The sequence below is a fragment of the Zeus faber genome (assembly GCF_960531495.2).
Source record: "Zeus faber genome assembly, chromosome: 3".
Classification (NCBI taxonomy): domain Eukaryota; kingdom Metazoa; phylum Chordata; class Actinopteri; order Zeiformes; family Zeidae; genus Zeus; species Zeus faber.
This window is the reverse complement of record NC_137190.1, coordinates 12,827,448-12,845,955: the sequence shown is the minus strand read 5'-3', so window position 1 is coordinate 12,845,955 and position 18,508 is coordinate 12,827,448. Positions and strand designations below refer to the sequence as shown.

General features: G+C 46.5%; 1 protein-coding gene across 5 annotated transcripts; it reads right to left on the bottom strand.

Annotated features, from left to right (window-relative positions):
- Positions 1 to 1,273: 1,273 nt before the first annotated feature.
- alpk3b (alpha-kinase 3b) lies at positions 1,274 to 17,924 on the bottom strand. 5 transcript variants are annotated; one of them, XM_079997597.1, is made up of 16 exons: positions 17,396 to 17,924; positions 17,194 to 17,245; positions 16,768 to 17,039; positions 13,952 to 13,975; positions 12,901 to 13,022; positions 12,284 to 12,401; positions 10,712 to 12,158; positions 7,143 to 9,144; positions 5,845 to 5,992; positions 5,082 to 5,209; positions 4,930 to 4,965; positions 4,536 to 4,810; positions 4,043 to 4,131; positions 3,723 to 3,940; positions 2,948 to 2,996; positions 1,274 to 2,812 (listed from the first exon to the last, which is right to left on the bottom strand). In XM_079997597.1, exons 3-16 carry the CDS (start codon positions 16,899 to 16,901, stop codon positions 2,491 to 2,493), a joined length of 5,112 nt encoding a protein of 1,703 aa, XP_079853723.1. In that variant the 5' UTR covers positions 16,902 to 17,039; positions 17,194 to 17,245; positions 17,396 to 17,924; the 3' UTR covers positions 1,274 to 2,490. The 5 variants fall into 5 exon arrangements, with proteins under 5 accessions (XP_079853723.1, XP_079853721.1, XP_079853724.1 ...); XM_079997595.1 differs by lacking the exon at positions 17,194 to 17,245; XM_079997598.1 differs by lacking the exon at positions 17,194 to 17,245 and having other exon boundaries at positions 17,403 to 17,415.
- Positions 17,925 to 18,508: the final 584 nt, after the last annotated feature.

The window sequence follows — 18,508 nt, the reverse complement described above, 5'->3', positions numbered from 1 at the left end:
TCTATTCACTAACTGCATTACGTTTTAGGAATCAGCCAGTTTCACTTGAATCTTGAGTCTTGAATCCATCTAACATCAGCATTTTGACCAGAGTGACCAGCGATATGGTGTGAGGGGGTCACTAGGTTGCAGGAGTATCATGTTTTCATTAAAAAATACAATATTTTCCAAACTCTCATCACCACGGTCGCAGCAGAGCTCTCCCTCGATGTATTTCAATATGTACTGTAACTAAGGCTTTTGGTCGGAGAAACAAGAGATATTGTTCCTTCCCCCGTGCAGCAAAGGATTATTTCAGCAGAGGTGGAAAATCCGGGTTCATGAAAGTACAACTCCACTCCGGGATTTTGAGTCAGGGCTGATCCAGGTGGATTTGATCATTTACACCAACCAAGAGTTCCCAGTGAGAAGTGTGATCATGCGCACGGCTGGAGCAAAACCACGGCGGGACTTTTACTTTCTGAACCGGGAGATTTCCGCATCTTTAATTCATAGGATAACAAGTCAAATTTTTTTAACACATTTCTATGCGGTATCCATATTGCGTTTCCTTTGCTTACACGGGGACGTCTTCAGAAATAACGCCACGCCACAGTTCTTCATATCAAAGCAATGTAACTATTTCGATTTTTTTCGGAAATGAGAAACCAGCGCTGCTGTATTATTGTTCTGTTCAGGCTGATAGATGCATGGCTGTTGTTCAGTGAACTGTCGGATTAAACCCTCTCTTGTGTCTTCCCGCTGTGAGCAATCTCCGCTCTTGATAAGAATATTCCAGATTAATTCAATCGGAGTGTGAGTGAGTCATTTATTCATTTAATGATCAGACCTTACATACCGAAAAATGTAGTTTATACAGTGTATTTGCTGTAACCCCAACCCTAACCCTAACCCCTAACCCTAACCGTAACCTATTGAATGTCTATTGATGTTCACTATAATAGAAGAAGTGGCAGGAGGGTGATTGAATGTTGAATGTAGTCTCTATATGTGTGTGTGTGTGTGTGCGCGCGTGTGCGCGTGGCCTGTACGTGTGTGTGTGCGTGCGTGCGTGCGTGCGTGCGCGTGTGTGTTTATCGCCTAATTTTGGTAACATATTTTTAAATCTCCAATACATTTCTGGTTCCCCCCAAAAAAGTGTTTTTTTCAGGGGGGGTTGTTTCCCTGGTCCCGGACTTCATAACAAAGTAGAGAGGCCTGAAACTCCCCCCTCCAACGCTTGCGAAGCCTGTGAGGTCGGCAGGAATAAAACACAATGTAAAGTTTGCTGATGTATCATATTTTAATGATGGAGGTTTGGCGGATCGGGCACAGGTTCGAAAAACAGCGGCGGCGTGGCGGCGTGACGGGAATTGAATTCCGTTCCTCCGCCTGGCATTCGCGGGGGTCAGTATGATAACAGCGAGATATTCATCGATCGCTCGGTGAGTGAAGCCGAGTCGAGATGGAAAGCCTTTGATACGTGACTCGGCCACTCGAGACGTCTGCGGCCCAAGCCCCCGGCGCCATTAAGAACCACTTGAAGTGAACATTGCATGCCCCTCCAAATAAACAAGGCACCAGCATCAGCATCTTTTATTTTTCTACCGTTATAAGCGTCCGGATGCAGCATGGTGCATTGCAGATAAGCCCTGTAACATTGTTAAAATGCATATTGCACCATCCGCCCCTGTCTACGCTGTCATATGAAGGACCTGAATTTATGTATGTACCTTGCTTTTTAGTCATGTTGCATTTTGAATGAAGTTGTTATTATGTACTTTTTAAAATCATTTTTCACCGTCTCTTCAGGCTCATGCGTCGTAGTTTCTGCTTGTTTTGTTTTCCAAAACACATTGTAAACTTTTGTTTCGGAGGATCGATATTCAGATAACCGTGCTATACCTATATGCATTGATCTGAGTGTAAACGAGGATCACCACTTTTGACCCTACCCTGAAATGGAATTCTTTGGATCTCGACATCCATGTAAAGTACAACAACGGTACACGAGGGAAGGGAAGGTGTAGTATTAGAGCCACTTCCACTGGCACCAGTATTTGGTCCTAAGGGACCAGAGGGTGTACTTTAATGTGCTGGTTGGGGAGATTTTTAAGAAGGTACCACAGCACACTACTTTATCACGGTAAACATATTATTTGTAATGAACAAGGAGTCGACTTCCTTCATTGGTGTAATGTTCTCAAATGGTGCAGATCTGACTCTGGACTGGAGCTAAACTTCCATTTGAAATACATTCTTAGAGATCAGAGGTCCCATTGCCGAGACCATTTTTCGTCAGTTTAGTCGTTGGTTTCTCCTGTGTATTTGACCTCAACCTGGCTTCTCCCTAGGGTCTGAATGTGTCACGGCGGTGAGTAGAGAGGTACGACCGGACCTCCGCCTTGGAGCTGCTCTCATCTCAAAATCTCAAAATTGGAAAGTCTGCCTCGGGATTCCATTGATAAGAAGATCGACCGCCGGCTCCGGCTGAGAGGCGGCACTTCCACATTATCTTGGCGATGTCGGGACGGCGGCGGCGGCTTTTTGCTTCATCGGGTCCCTGGCGCCATCCTGCTCTGATTCCGGGGATCTCCTCGGCGGCCTCGGGCTCACGGCGGCTTTCCTGGTGGTCTGAGGGCTGTGGGAGCCGGCCGCCATCTTGCGCTGGAGCGAGGGGCTTTTGGAGCCTCTGGATTTGGACGGAGCCTGCAGAGAGTCGGTGGTCTTCAGGGACCTCAGGCCCAGCAGACCACAGTAGTAGTTGCACTGGTGCTGGGACAGGAACTGCTCGAAGACTCTGGGGTTTCCCAGCGTGGACAGACCCTGATACCTGCAGCGATGTACAACCAAACGTTTAAATATCATCAGTGTAAATGACTATGTGTGAAACCGCTGTCCCCGTGCGCAGCTGTTTTCTAATGCCAGTACGAACATTCGGACAAGATACAAAATACAAGGTACCAACCCTGAGGATTTCACTGAAATGCCAACATTGGTGAGCTTGTTTTCCACACCTGCAAAAGAGCCACACACAGAACAAAAGGATTACGGAGATTTGAAAAACAGCACTATTTTATTTCCAGTGCAAAATCTAAGAAATTCCAATTTTTTTTAACCAAATCATGTTTTTAATTGACCACGTACAAAACGCCCTCAGTCAAAATCAATTATGTTAGCTATTCTTTTGTGGAGGTGGGTTTTACCATGTAAGCCTATATTCTTTGCTTTTATATAATGTGTTTTATGCCTCATGTGAAGCACTTTCAATTGCCCTTGTGTAGGAAATGTGCTGTGCAAATGAACTTGCCTCGTCTTATCATAATTCGAGGCATGAATATAAAAAGGTCCATTATTATGGACAGACATACGGTATATAGTGCGAAACCTTTAAAACCGCTTTCTTCTTGCAACTGTCTCAATGTCAGTAAATCTTTATGTGTATAGCTCTTTTTTAAACATGCTGCAGAAACACAATTCAAAGAAATACATGTTTTTTTAATAAATTATTTAAAGAAATGACAAAATAAAAATTTAATATAAAAATGTAATAAAATGTAATAAAAGAAGACAGAGTATGAATCCGCAAAGTAAGAACCACAATAAAACAAAAGTGAGGCTTTATAAAAATAAATCAATAAATAAAGAAAAAGGCTAATCGATAAAAGTGGATTTTCAGGAGCTGCTTAAAAACACTCAACAGTGCCACAGACTTAAATAGCGTATTTCGGTGTGTCCCCTACCCTCCAGCTGCGTGAGCAGCAGGTTCCCGCTGGTCCACTGGTGGATCCAGTGCTGCAGGGCGCAGCACCTCTGCTCCACCTGCGACCCCGCCCTCACCACCAGCCCGTCGGCGTCCGTCAGCTGGGAGTATTTCAGATACACTCCGTCCAGGTCGGCCTCCACCGTGGCGTAGGGCACGGTGTTCGCCGGCCGGTACATCAAGTAGACCGGGATGATCCTGTGACAAATCCGACGGGGTGTACCGTTATCGCTTTTTTTGTTGTTTTTGTTTTTGACATTGGTAGTTGCATTAGGGACGGACGGACCGGATCGCACTCACTCGAGGGACGGGCCAAAGTTCTCAATCACTCTCGCCTCCGCGGAGAATATCTTGCAGTATTCCCGAGCCAGATTCTGAATCCTGCATTTCTGTTTGTGGAGGAAACGGGAGAGAAGCCAGTCAAGATATAAACACAACCTACGCTATTTTTTTTTTTTTTTTTTCCCCCATTGGTACTGTAATCACGCCGGCGTGACACCGATTCACCTTACCACTGGATTTCCAAGATTGCTGCGTGAAATACGATGTTGAAAATGTCAGATGAAATCACAGCCTTGTGGATGTTGTTGTGATGTGTGTGTGTCAATAGTGTTCCGTTGTGCTATAATACCCTACATCCCGGACCCTTTCTCTGACCGCCTGTCACCGTCCTGTCAGACGGAAACCCGCTCTTAAAAACACGGTCATCCTTCTGTTTTCCTTCCGCTGACCCCTGGCTCCGTATACTCCCCCCGAGGCAGGGGAAGAAACTAAATTGCGGCGTACCACTCGCCTGACGCGACATGTCCAGGTTCCTCTCCACGAGGTGGCCCTCTCCTTTGCCCCCGTACCAGATGGGGTCGCGGACCTTGACGACGCACGCGGTCCCCGACTCGAAGACGGGCTCCAGGCCGTACACCACCTTGGCCCTGCGGGTCTTGTGCGAGCGCCCTGTGCCGATGCGGGACTCGTGCATCACCACGCGGCCGAAGAACTTGCTGCCCCAGACGCCGGCGTCGGCCAGACCCTTGGTGAGCAGGAAGGGCGTCATCTCTATCTCTTCCCCCGCTGCGGATGGGGAGAGGGATTAGAAGAGGGAGAGAAAAAATTTAAAAATAAATCAACCAGATCATACTTTCACGCTTCGCTAGAAGGCAAATGTTGTTGCCAAATAAATCTCATCTCACCGCCGACATCCTCACGCAGAAACATCCCGGCGAGTGCTAATGCGAAGAAAGAAAGCGTTCATTGGTGCAATCATACGTGTGGAGCACTATCAAATATCGAAATATTAGTCTTATTGTTTAAGTATTTAAATATATGATAATTTAGTGCCTACTCTCCATGCTCAGTAAGAAATCCGTGGAGTCGGTCCCGTGTTCATTTGTGATCCTGCATCCGTAAAGCCCACAGTCTCTGCTGGAGGCTTGAACGATGGCCAGGTTAACCTGCGTCTCATCTCCTCCCCTGGAAAACACAGACACTGACATTCATTTACATATTTCTGATTTCACAGAAGATTAAAAAACGTTTTGGCATATGAACCTGAGGAACCACAGGGACTGTATTTCATTAAATGGGTTTTTACGTATTAACATATTTGATTTTTTTCACAAAATACAAATATCACCATTTGACATTGTAAAGATAATTTGATTCGCTGTATGTAATCAATATTTTATATATTTTTTAATCATTACCTCTACAAAGATATTTAAGAATAGGATAATATTTAACATTTAAAGGTGAATCATTTATATTTGCTAAATTATCAGCAGCTTCGAGAAGCTAAAAAGCTTTTTTTTACAGACATGAAGATCTAATTTCCCACTTGGCTTCAGGGCCTTTTTCCTAATTATATTTTATTTTTCTTAATTTTTATTGGGATCCCCAAAACCCGCCAACAAGGCAATAATCAACCAAAATACAACAAAACCCTAAAAGAAATATCTACAATACCACTGAAGTTGTTTCCAAACATACAGTACACAATGAAGTAAAAAGAGAAATGCAAATGCAAACATAATAGAAAAAAGACAGCAGAATCTTCACTTTCACTTTCATCGTACAGTATGGGGCCTTTTTGTTTTTTAAGGATTTACCTTCTCTTAACCTCAGCGATCTCCACCTGATCTCGGAACCATCTGATGGTAGAGTCGCTCAGAACGTTGAAAAACTGGCACCACAGCTTCAGGTGTCCCGAGGTGTCTGAGAAGGACTCCCCCCGGATCTTACGGATGACCTGAGGAGCTGGAGGGGGGGAGAGAGGGTGGCCCATGGGGGACACGAGTGGGTCACCGCGCATACACTCCGTTACGTTTCCGGTTTCCCCCTCCTGCATCGCGCGCCTCATGTATCAGCTCTGCCGATCATGGTTAATCTCCCCTGGCGAGCAGCGCCAAAACAAACAAGCACCAGGCTCCCGATGCTGTAGGAGGTACTTCCCATTCAAGCTCAGCCAAAGGAAATCCAGCGGCTTCTTATTATTATTTTATTTTATTTTATTTTTTTATTATTATTATTTTTTGCTTCATGACTGCAAACACAACACCAGCTACGGAGCTAGTGTCAGAGACAAATACCCAGACACAGAATTATACTCAGGTAAAAAGTGAAAGCACCACATTGACATTTCTACCCAAGTAAAAGTGTATGAGTACTATACTTTAAATTTACTTGAAGTATCAAAAGTAAATTTACTTAGTCATATATAACTTAATATAACTAGTATAACTAGTATAACTAATATAATTATTCTTCTGCAGAAGAATGTTCATGTTTTACTGATTCGGTTTGCTTTTGATATGTACCTACTCATTTCATTTCTTCTTAAAAACAAAATAATAATAATGCAACAGTGGAATGTAGTCGAGTAAAAAGTAAAAAGTATCGATATTTGCTTTGAAATGTAGCAGAAAAGTCAAAAGCCTCAAAGGAAACATAACAGAAAAATAAAGTAGGAAAGTAGGAATTGGATATATATTTTCAGCAATTGTACATCACAAATTACATTTCAGGAAATGTGTTTTTTTTTTAATTTAAAATTCCTAAATCCAATAGGATAATAGTTTATGTTTAAAATTATCAAATTTGTTCATATTAAATTTATTTTGCACTATTTGTTCTGATGATTATAATTTCTCTTTCTGTCCAATTCAGCCTGTTTTAATAGGCAATAAAAACCACAAATTAACATGACGTTCGACCTGGTTAACTATAAACTACGTTAGTTTGCGTGTGACAATTTTTTTTTATCTTTACTTTTCGGGAGGACATTTTTTCCAAGTCCTTGAAATCCTAGGGAGGGGGAAATAAAGTTTGAACACCACTTATAAAAGGGACTCTTGCATTAACGCTTTAAATTGTTCATTGTTTATTATCAATATATAAGTTATTTTACCTTTGAATGGGTTACTCTTGTCTTTCTCCAGAGGCTTCCCGTCCTCACTCCTGGGGGTTTGGGTGGACCTCGCAGGTTCCTTCGTCTCCGGCGCCGGCACCGTCTTCCTGCTGGGGAGCGGGGAGCGCCGCTGACTCCTGGGCTGGAGCGACGGGGAGCTCTGGGTGGGACCCGGAGGTCCGGAGGGGGTCCCCGGGCCCGGGGAAAGCCGGCTGGGCTTGGGGGGGGCTTCCTCCTTCTGAGGTTGGGTTTCGGGCGCGTTCGGGGCCGGACCGTCCTCCGTTTTGGGCCTCGAGGTGAAGATTTTGCGACGGGCCCCGGAGGCCAGCTCTTGCGGCGTGGCGGACAAGATCGGGGACGAGGCGTCGTCGGCCGGCGCTTCCTGGTTTGGGAGCGCCGCTGGAGACTCCTCAACTGTCGAAAAATTGTTCTGAGGAACAACAGGAGGGGTGTTCCCCTCTCCACCGCTGCTGGATGGCGCAGGTTTTATCAGCTCCTCCAAACACGCCATGGACAACGTCGGTGTCCCATTCAAATGGGTTTCACCACTGGGTTTCATTTCCGGGGCCAAATTCGGTTCAACTCCGGGATCCGTGCCGGGAATGTATTTTGCATCGTCGTGCTCTACAGTCGACATCGTAGTGTCTTCCCTGGTAACCTTTGCACAGAACGAGGCCAAGGAATCCATTCCGGTTTCTGGACTCGACAGAGATTCCTTGTTTTCTTCTGTGATAATTACACGTGGGTTTGGACTTTGGACGTTTGAATTGGTCGTATTAGAACATAGTTCTAGTTGTATTGTTTTAGGATCCTCTTTTATTGTGAGAGTAGCTGACGTTCCACTTTCCTGGCCAGTGTCCACAGCACCATGACTTTCCATACCGCCAGAAGGTTTTACGGTGCCTAAAAAATTTCCTGTGTCTTTGCCGGAAATAGGAGGGATGACATCCTCAGCTGACGATGTGGGATTTAGAGATGGCGTTGGTTCACGCTCAGTTGTATTTATTCTATGGCGGCATTCAGGATGTTTTTTCTTCGAGTTTGGAACAGAACTGACACTGAGATTTGTTTCCGCTTTTCTCCCAAGTGCTGTCCTCTTCCTTTCCAGTTCGAGCTCCCTGACGGGTTTTCCTAGTTCTGGGCGTTTCTCATTATCAGTCTCTATTTCTGTCGCAGTAGGAACCTGCGGACCCCCGACAGAGATCGACGAATCGCAGTTCAATGAATTAGATATCGTTACGTCGAGGGCCTCGATCTGTGCTCTCACGAGTTCTGCAACTGATACGACTTTAAACGCAGATTTTGGGACCTCTTTAAAGCCTTTTATTTGCTGCTGAGATATGCTCGTGGTGACGTTTTCTGGATCCTCTGTCCCTGGAAAAGTCCCAAAAGTCACATCTGGTTTTGGTGACGTCGGACGAGTCTCCCCCTCCCCTTCACGCGCAGGTTCCTTCTCACTTTCCGTACGAACTACATCTTCAAAACGTTCCTTTTGTCTTTCATCGTTACCGGTTCCCTCAAGTGGCACCGCCTCTGTGTCCATTTCAGCTTTCCTTTCGTCCGGAGCCAGACCGGCCCCCCGAACTTGCACTTTACCTCCCTCATGACCCTTTGACTTTTTGTCCACCGCCGTCTCCAACCCCTCGACTGTTTTTACAGCTAACTCAACTTGACTGGGCTCGATCGCGGGGGAAACACTACACCCCGAGGCGCTCTCGCCATCACTGCCACTTTCCCGGGGGAAGGTTTGCGGGTCCGTAAAAAGGGCCGTACGGCTTTCATCTGATCCCCCGGAATGATCCCATGTGCCCCGTGTCCCGTCGCCAGACATTGCGAGGGCAGGGCCGTGCAAAGCCGGGCTCTCGCCGCCATCTGCCGGGGCCTCTTCTTCTGACGGCGTCCTCCGTCGGGCTCGTGTGTCCGGCTCAGATCGGGTCGGTGGCGGCGCTCCGAGGTCGACGGCTGCATTGCTCCTGCCCCGCCGTGCACGGGCCTGCGTGACCTTGAGACACAAAACACACAGAGGTTTCCACGCTGGAAATACTCACAGTATTCCCTTATCCCAGGGCAATGCCGGACATGGGTGAGCGTGTGTCATTTAGACAAAATCAGACCAACAGCCCAAAAAGCACAATAAAAACAAGGACATACACCCAGGAATTTGTGCATTATTTTAAGAAGGCTAAAGATTTTTTGCCAAACCAGGAACCCAGATAAGAGTCTATAGGGGAGGTCTCAAACTCCAATGGCCGGGGGGCCCCTGGCCAGGTTGTCTTCTCCTGGAGGTGTTAAACAAAATGTCCCAGGGTTTTTTCAACACCATGTAATAGGGAATTTCTTCATTACACGTCTGTTAAAAATCGACACGTGATCAATTGTAAGGTCATACTGAGGCCACATAGGTGTGGGTAAGAAGATCGGTGGCAGACACAAAAGCAGCACAAATATGACAAAACCACAAAGGTTTTCCTCAGGTACTATTGTTTTGTATATTTTTAAATGTACTGTACATTACTGCATGCACTTTAAAGGTACACCATAGCATGCAATAGGCTTTTTGAGGGAATGTCCAAGCATGTTAATATGCAATATAAAATATGCATGTTAATATACAACCACTGTATTTACCATAGCACAAAATACAATTGGTAATGTTGAACAGAATTATGAATGGGTGATAAAAAATGAACAGCCTTATTGCAGCATAATGTCTGCATATACGTATGTGTAACGGTAAGATAGTACACAGGACTCTTAAATGGCCAAACGTACGGAAAAGTCTATTTAAAGTGCTGGTGTAGCCACAGTGGAATGTAGATAATTTTAAGAGGTGCTTCAGCCGCCCTGCTCTGCTCTGTCTACTCTGGCATCTGCGTGTCTGGGTCCGTCATTGCATAAGCAACGAACGGGCCTTTGTTATCGAAGAATTTGAACGCCGATCTAAAATTTAAAGTTACGTCATGCGACCACATTTACGAGCCCCCACCCCCCAACCCCCACCCGAAGGAACCTTTTTACAGAACTTTATCAGCAGGGGTCAGACTTCAGTTATATAAAACATGGACGACGGAAGGGTTTGTCCTATTAATATCAAACGCACTTCATATGGGTTTGTGAAGTGTAGATTGTGCCGTGACTCAAAATCTTTTTGAACAGAGGCGTTATGGAGGCATCATGAGCACGAAGCTTAGCATTCATGAACAATTATCCAATCATCTTTTTCGCTCCTCATTTAGGGGCCGCTTTCTCGCTCAAAGCACAGTGCTGTCAAATCCGCTGATCGCCAAATTCTCTATAAAGGGAGCGTATTATATAAGACCTTAGATAAGACGGCACCAAATTATTAACACCACGAATCTACCGTCTGACATCTTCCTTTTATGCCCTCGTGTCGGCCGAGGCGTGGCCAAAACCCCGCGACCTGTTGTCTTCCTCAGTGTTTGTGTCATTCTTCGGCGGGACATACTTGCACGGGCTATAAATAGCCGCCGGACGACTGTGTTACTGATCTGGCCTGTGTTGCAAATGCAAAGCAATCATGAGCTCATGAAACCAAGGGGGTCGCTCACCGCGGCCGGCTGCGGCGGGTGCGGCGGCTGCGGCACAGGCGCATTCCTCTTCGGGCCGCGGCTCCTTCCCTTCTCGGACTCTTTACCTCGGGTCTGGTCGCGCAGGCGCCGAGGGAAGGCTTCCCCGCTCTCCGCCGCCGGACCCAGCGCTCTGTGAGGCCTCGAAGCCGGCGGGCTGGGGGGCCGGCGACCCGCCGCTGTCGACTCCGCGGCCGCGTTCACAGCCTCGCACATACGGGACGTATCGTTCGGAATCTGGAGTTGGGTTTCGCTCTCCGTCGATTCCTCATCGGCGGCCATGGCTGCGGCGTCTTCCTTCCGCCGCGTTCTCGTGGTGTCTCCTTGCTCCATGTCGCCTGGCGGCCGCTGAGGTGTCGCTGCATGACCTGCCAGCAGTTCTATCGAGGTAGCGCGCGGTTTCGGGAGCAACAAATCAAAGGTTTCCTCTCTATCTCCATCTCCAAGCCTCTCCCGAATGCCGTCGTCTTGTTTACGTTCGGTTTGGGACGTGGGGCGGTTTTTAGGGGAGTGGGAGAGGAGAGGCGCGTGGGAATTGTTCATGGAGCTCGATCCGGTCGGGACGGGCTTTTCCTTTTGGGAAAACACTTCTACATTTCCGTCGAAACACATCTTCTCTTCCTCTGAAGGTGTTTCATTGACAGCCTCGGTCAAGGCGCTCCGGCGTCTTTCTGCGGGGTCCGAATGCGAAGTCGGAGCTTGAGCAGCGCTCTCCACCTCCATGAGCTCTGGGAAAGGTCCCTGGGGGTCGAACAGCGACCCTGCCGGGGGAGCCGGGGCCACGCTGGCCTCCTCGTTGCCAAACGCCTTCTCCACCGGGGTTTCGACCTTCGCGCTCTCGGCGCCGTTTGAGATCTTTATCTTCTTGGTAAAGGGGGTTTTAGGTTGGCGCGCGGTGAAGGCCTTCTGCGCCGAGTCGTACATGTACATGAGGCCGTTGCTGGCATTTTCATCTGCGGCCTTTCCGTTGACGACGGGGTCGGCCGTTCCGGGGCGAGGGGTGAGGGCGGGTTTCTCACCCTCAGCCGCCGCCTCCACCGCCGCTGCCGGCCCCGCAGCAGAACCCCGCAACCTGGGCCCGGCCTCGGCCGCAGCCTTCGGGGCCTCGCGGATGTCTTCGGGCCCCGCGTCCTGGAGGCGGACGTGCGGGGCGGGGCCGCCGAGCTGCGGCCCCGTCGAGGACCGGCGCTTCCTCTGAGAGCGGTCTGGGCTGACGTTTCTCGGGTCCCCCTGCCACCCGGGCCCCTGGTTCTCCTTCCGCTCCAGCTCCCTGCGTCTGCTCTCGGCTTTCTGTTTCAGCTTGTCGAAGTACCTCTGGTGGATCTTGTACTCGCTCATAACTCCCACTTCCAACACCCCCGAGCAGGACACGATGCCTTTGCTGTTGCTGGCGGACGCCTGGTAGATCGCCGCATCGTCCACGGTGCAGCTGAGAGGAAAAACGCGACTTTAGACTCAGGGATGGAACTATTGATGGAAATAATAACAGTTTCATACAACGTACTGTGCGTCTCCAAAGCGGCATGAAAAAAAACGGTTTAAAAACACACTGACTTGTAAATGTGCAGGGAATGGTTCTGTCCATTGCGGAATATCTGGTACTTGGGCAGGCCACAGTATCGGTCTAACTGCATGTCGTCTTTGTACCAAGTAATTTCAGGGATGGGGTAACCTAAAAAACAAGCAAAGACATGAGGAAATAATAACATTGACGATACAACAATTGGTGAGATTCATATAAAAGTGCCAAATAGTCACTTTCAAATTTCAAACTATTGTGAACAAAATGGCAATAAAAGAAAATACAGTAATTTTTTATGCAGAAGGTTCCTTAAACCACACTTTACAATTACAATCTTGAGGAAGGTCAAACATTTGTTACTAAAACTAATCTTTATAAGGTAGAGTTATGGTGCATTTGAATAGTGTAAAGGAAAACCACTGCCTCAAACCTTTGAATATCTTAAATTGACTCTTGATAAAAAACACTTCAAATTGTAGGACAACACAGACCGGTACTTGAACTCGATATCAGTACGCGCCGTGTATTTTGTCTGTATCTAAAGTACCTGTGTACTATAAATATCCTGATGAAGCTTTCAGAGGGCATTATACCATGTTATACCAGGTTAGCCAGTAAAGGCTTCCCTGGGGTTTTGGGCGGAGTCTACCTGTAACGACACAGGTGAACTTGACGTTGCAGTTGTCCGACACGGCTTTGGACTTCAGGGTCGTCTCGAAGGTCGGCTGCGTCTCCTCCGTGAGAAGAGCCATCACGCTGCAGAGCGTGCTCCTGGAAAAGAGTTCAGCGGGTCGGCCACAACGCCACAAGAAGAGGCATTAAGACACCTTCTGTTTACAGGGACATACACTGGGTAAGTAGGAGTACATCACGGGTATCAAAGTGCGGGAGTGTAGTGGGAAAGGGGGAGTTTAGAGTTCTGTGAATAAACAAACAAACAAACAAACAAACAAATTAATAAATAAATAAATAATGAATTTTAAAAAAAAATTAAAATTGATGAGAAATAAATTTATTAATAAATACAAAAAAATCCAAATAGTTAAACTTGAACTGGTTTACTTGAACTAGTTCTGATAAAAGCATAGGACATTTATTTTCCTCTTTAGATAAAAAAAAAAAGTGAGTTTAAAAAGTCACAGTTAGCTTGGAAGTTGCCAAGTTTCCGTTTCGACCAACTTCTTCAAAATTAGACTGAAACTTTGACGTCACTGCTTCAGAGAAACAAAAAACAATAATTCCTCTTGATATGTCCATAACATATATATACGACTTCTAATCTTTCATCTCGATCAGTGATTCTCAACCTTTTTCACATCAAGGACCGTGAATTGAATACACTCTACGGTGTTGGAGTTTGACAAGATTTTGTCTCTGAGACGACAATCTGAGAAGATTTTTTATTGGATATGATTAAATCCAAACGTCCACACCTGTATAATGTACATTACAGTGACCGAGATTACAGTGAAACTTGAAATATAGGTTGGAAGTTTAACAAATTAATAACTTTGCAGGGGACCACCTGGGACCTCTTGAAGGGTCTCCTGGGCGGGGGGGTCCCGAAGCCCACGTTGAGAACGACTGATCTAGATCACTCAGTGTCAGTTTCGTCAGCCGCAGCGCATGTGATTAAGTCCTTCACAGTACTGTTGTTGTGGTTAATTCAAACGGTGTCGGGAGCAGACGTCATGCGCTACCTTGTCGGCCTGTACTGTGAATACCTGGGACGGCGACGCAAAGAGGAAGCAGATGGAAGCAGGTCATCAGGCACAGTGCATGGAAGTGGACAATGGGGTCTCATTCGTTCACTCATTCGTCAACACGTATTACCCCGGTGGACTGTACAGTCTAAATTGATTTCCGTTCTTTATATGTTTAAAAAAAATGGGAAACTGTGGCACAGCACTCAATTGCAATACTGCTTCTCGATAATCCAAGTAACAAACCATGTTCAGTCTATTGCTCAAACCCCCAAAAAAAGGAACTCTGTACAAATGTGTGTGTGCAAATATTTATCTTCAATTTTGCATTTTATTTTTTTTACACTTAACTGTTTATTCTATACGTACTGAGAGTCACCAAAAACCCACGTTGGATCCCTTGTCTGTGTAATCGCAGTTGGCCGATAAAGCCGGATTTTGATTCTGGTTCTGATAAAACATCGTGATGGAGGACCAGGATTGAAAGTACACGTCAGACAGACTATGACTCGTTTTTTTTTATATGTATGTAAACCTGCTCTTTTGGTCCGCGCATGACTTTAATTGACACAAAGTGGACACAAGCAGATACATAACACAGTCAATACAGATCTATTAAACCATTAAGATGTAAACATTCATTAAGGAAGAAAACATGAATTGATTATTAGTGGCATGCTTATGGAAGCCCTCGCTCTGGGTGCTTGTACATTATCTTGGGTCTTATGATTTTAGTCCTGGGTCAGTGCACAGTTTAAGGATACCGCTGCGCTCCGTTGCATAATATCCACCATTAAGCACAACATGTTACGGCGGGAAAAAAAGTTGCACGTTCGGCTAATGTAATGATATTTAGATGGTTCGAGTAATGCACAGCGTCACATTCGTGTAACGCCGTTGGATTGCAATGTTAATGTCTTGTGAGTAGGAAAAGAAAACTAAATAAAACACTCGGGAGAATGGCAGCTTAAGGCAAACGAGATGTATAGTTTGGCTTTGTTTTTGTGAAACATTTGTCTGTGCCTGAAAGGATATAAGTTCACAATTTTATTTATTTTTTCGAAAACCGTGCGTTTTATCAGGTTCGTCGGACACAGCTTCGTTGACGACTGCACTGCAAGTCCTCTCGTTTGGCTGCATCCGTGCCAACATGAGAGACTGGAAACAGGAAGCTGCATCGCTTCCGTTGGATGTTGCAAAAATAACTTCCAAATAGAAATGCCGTTTTACTGTTCAAAACGACACACGTGTGACTGTAATGTGGGTTTCCCGTGTTCTAAAAGGAGATTTGACATATTGTTTTAAGAATAGAACAGAATTATATCTTTATTGTCAGCCAGGGTGGAAAATTGTCCTGGGCTCACCAGACACAAGAAACAACAACATAGAGACGCACAAGCAGTTAGTAAGGTGACATCACACATTAAAAGCAGTTCATGTCAATGCCTGTGGCTTCATCCGTCAGGCTTTGCCCCACTGCACCGCATGTAAGCCCAGTGAGGAGCTGCAGCAGAGCGGTAAGTTTCTCAGCAGCAAAGGCAGGTTCCGCTGTGAGCAGCTATAAATGATGAGGACCAACGTTTTTAATCACCATCATCCAACATATAAGCTTTTATATTTATTGACACCAACATTGCCGTCTCTGTTGCCTTAAAATGGCCATCCCCTTTGAGTTAGTGCGATAGGCATTGCCGTTGCCGGAGCACCCGACGAAACCACCGGCAACAAAGTCCGACGTGGTCATTTCAATAAACTTGCCGTCGGATAAAAGCAACGACATTGAGGCAATAATTTCCCTCCGCCGTCGCATTAAGAACACCGGGGAGTTGTCGACTATTGTGTTTCGGCAAAAGAAGCCGGGGGGATGTGGAGCCTGTGACAAACTCACTGAAGAACTGTTAGAAATAATATGGCGCCTCTGGTTGGAAACAGTCCTTTTGTGACCAGGCGCGCACATGTTGTTCCTGTACTTTTCTGCTTGGGTACATGTTCATTTTGTTCTGCACGTACATTGTTCTTTGTGATCCATATGTCCTTTTGTGACCACTTGCATACATTAGACTATATAAGGATCCAGGAAAGAAGGATCGGGGCTTCCAGGGGCTTCCACGGGCTGGGCCGAGACTTGGCTGAGCCCGGGCTCGGCTCAGACTTCGTGAACTGAGCCTGCTGCACTTTTTGATTCTGCTTGACAATAAATATGACCAACTCCTAAAGTCGTGTTACGTCCCCTGACTGACGCTCCAACCCATCAACGAGCACGTGGAGAACCTCGAAGGTAATTGTTATACTTGAATTGATCAACAGAAGTTTAGTTATTGATTAAAGCAGGTTAGAAAGGTTTTCTACAACAACTGAACAACTTGGTGGGCCTCGAGGATCACCAAGTTCAGTTGGAAGCCCCGATCCTTCTTTCCTGGATCCTTATATAGTCGAATGTACGCAAGTGGTCACAAAAGGACATATGGATCACAAAGAAGAATGTACGTGCGGAACAACATGAACAACATGTACGCAAGCGGAAATGTACAGGAACAACATGTGCGCGACTGGTCACAAAAGGACTGTTTCCAACCAGAGGCGCCATATTATTTCTAACAGAACCTCCAAGCCTGGATAAATGGCTGAAGAGTAAATATCAACTCAAACAGAAACGCGGTGCGGGCTGTGAGGTGCTTATTGTACTAGTTGCACGGAGGGTTTTAGAGCTCAAAATCTACTCTGGCTTCTCCCTCGAGGTAAATCGACCGGGGGGGAAATGGTGAGCGTTGCAACCTGCAATCCACACATTTCGGGGGGGGGGGGGTTTCTACCTGTTTTCTGGCCTCACGTTGGACAGGTAGCTGGGCCCGCCGGGCCGCCCACTCGTACTGACATCATCCCCATTGTGACAGCCAAACCGCCCGTCGGCCGAGTAGGAGCGCGTCATCACCCTCCGGGAGCCCATTCTCCGCTGGATAAAGTTTCGCGCCGGTTCCAAAAACTTTTCGAGAGGAGAGCTTGAGGGGTGAGGGAGGAGGGGAAATGCGCCCCGGCGTGAAATACAATCCTTTTATCGAGTTGGTATTCCGCTCGCTCCGAGAGGCTGTGGAGAGCAGAGAAGGAGAGGGGCGTCGAGGGAGACTCTTAAAAAAAACAAAAAAAAAAACATTCAAACGAACTTCGATGTTTAAAAAGTAATTAGAATAAACTAGAAAGAACAGCAACAGACGTCCATGAAAAAGAAAAACACAAAACACCAGGATGAGGGCTGCTTCCGTGCGTGGCGCTGCTGTCTGAACACAGCGGGATCTGGAAAACACAGGAGATGCTTTGCCAAAACACAGATTCCCACACTTGACCCTATGTGACCTCAAACCCCCCCCCCCCCCCCCCAAAAAAAACAACCCACCAAACCAAGCAGCTAAATGACTCTTAAAAGCTCTTTAAAAGTGGACTCACCACTCACAGGTTTTCTTTTTGTCCTTTGACTGATACCCCCCCCCTCGGTACGGGCTCGGGCCACTGCAATTTCCAATCAAACAGGAGCATGCGTAGCCTGCCGGGTTATTTATAGCCGGCCTACAAATAGGCACAAGAGCACATCACACTTTCCAAAACTCGCGCGGCGCGGCTCATCAAAAACAATGCGCCCGGCACCAGAAACAAAAAGGCATTTCCCCCGAACAAGCGCTGGATCGCATGCTGGTGGGGAGCCGGCGGGACCGAACCAATTAAAAGACTAGAAGTTGATGTTGGGGTTTAATTATCCGCTTGTGAACAGATAACACACCCCCTGTAGATAACACACCACTCCCTTCCAAACAGGAAAAAGGGGTCGTAGGTGTGAGCAGTAGTCGCAGCCGCGGTTTATTTTCCTCTCCTCGCCCGCTAGTATCGGAATCCCAGCAGTAAAAGGTATTCCGGGTCCGTCCGTCACACGGGCGACAGCGCCCTAAAGTGGGTTTATGTGGCTGCTATCGAGTGGCAGCCTTCCTCCCCAAACACGAAAGCGGTTTGTTGCACTGAGCGGCCGTCTCCTTATGGAGAGGCGTTTGGAGGCGAAAGGCGGAAGCGGTCAGCGCTTCGGCACCGGGGGTTCGGCACGTCCTCGTTTGCCACGTGCGCTGAGCTCTCTGGTATGTATTGTCTTGTGATTGACAATTGTAGTGCACCCTGAGGAAAAGCAGTAGGAATAGAACAGCCTTATATAGGCCGAGCCCACTGACCGTCGCAGCTTTACACTCTCTCTCTCTCTCTCTCTCTCGCACACACGCACGCACACACGCACGCACGCACGAACACACACACACACATACACACACACATACATGCATATAAATACACAATGATTGCGGATTTTGGTTATGAATTGCTTGCTTTTGTTGCATTTGTTGTTGTAATGTATTAAAGTGTTTTTAAATCTTTAGTTGTTTATCGTTATGCAAATGAAGCCAACTCTACTATGTAGACTCAATTTTATTTGTATTTCTTTATAATGTACATTCATTTTTTGATGTTATTTATTTCCCTTTAAATTAATGAATTGATGAATGAATAAATGTATTTATATAT

Coding starts and splice junctions, on each gene's coding strand:
- alpk3b (XM_079997597.1), bottom strand. CDS start 16,901: ATGGGCTCCCGGAGGGTGATGACGCGCTCCTACTCGGCCGACGGGCGG. Junction 3,941..4,042: donor AACTTTGGCCCGTCCCTCGA/GTGAGTGCGATC, acceptor GATTTGTCACAG/GATCATCCCGGTCTACTTGA. Junction 2,813..2,947: donor ATTTCAGTGAAATCCTCAGG/GTTGGTACCTTG, acceptor ACATCGCTGCAG/GTATCAGGGTCTGTCCACGC.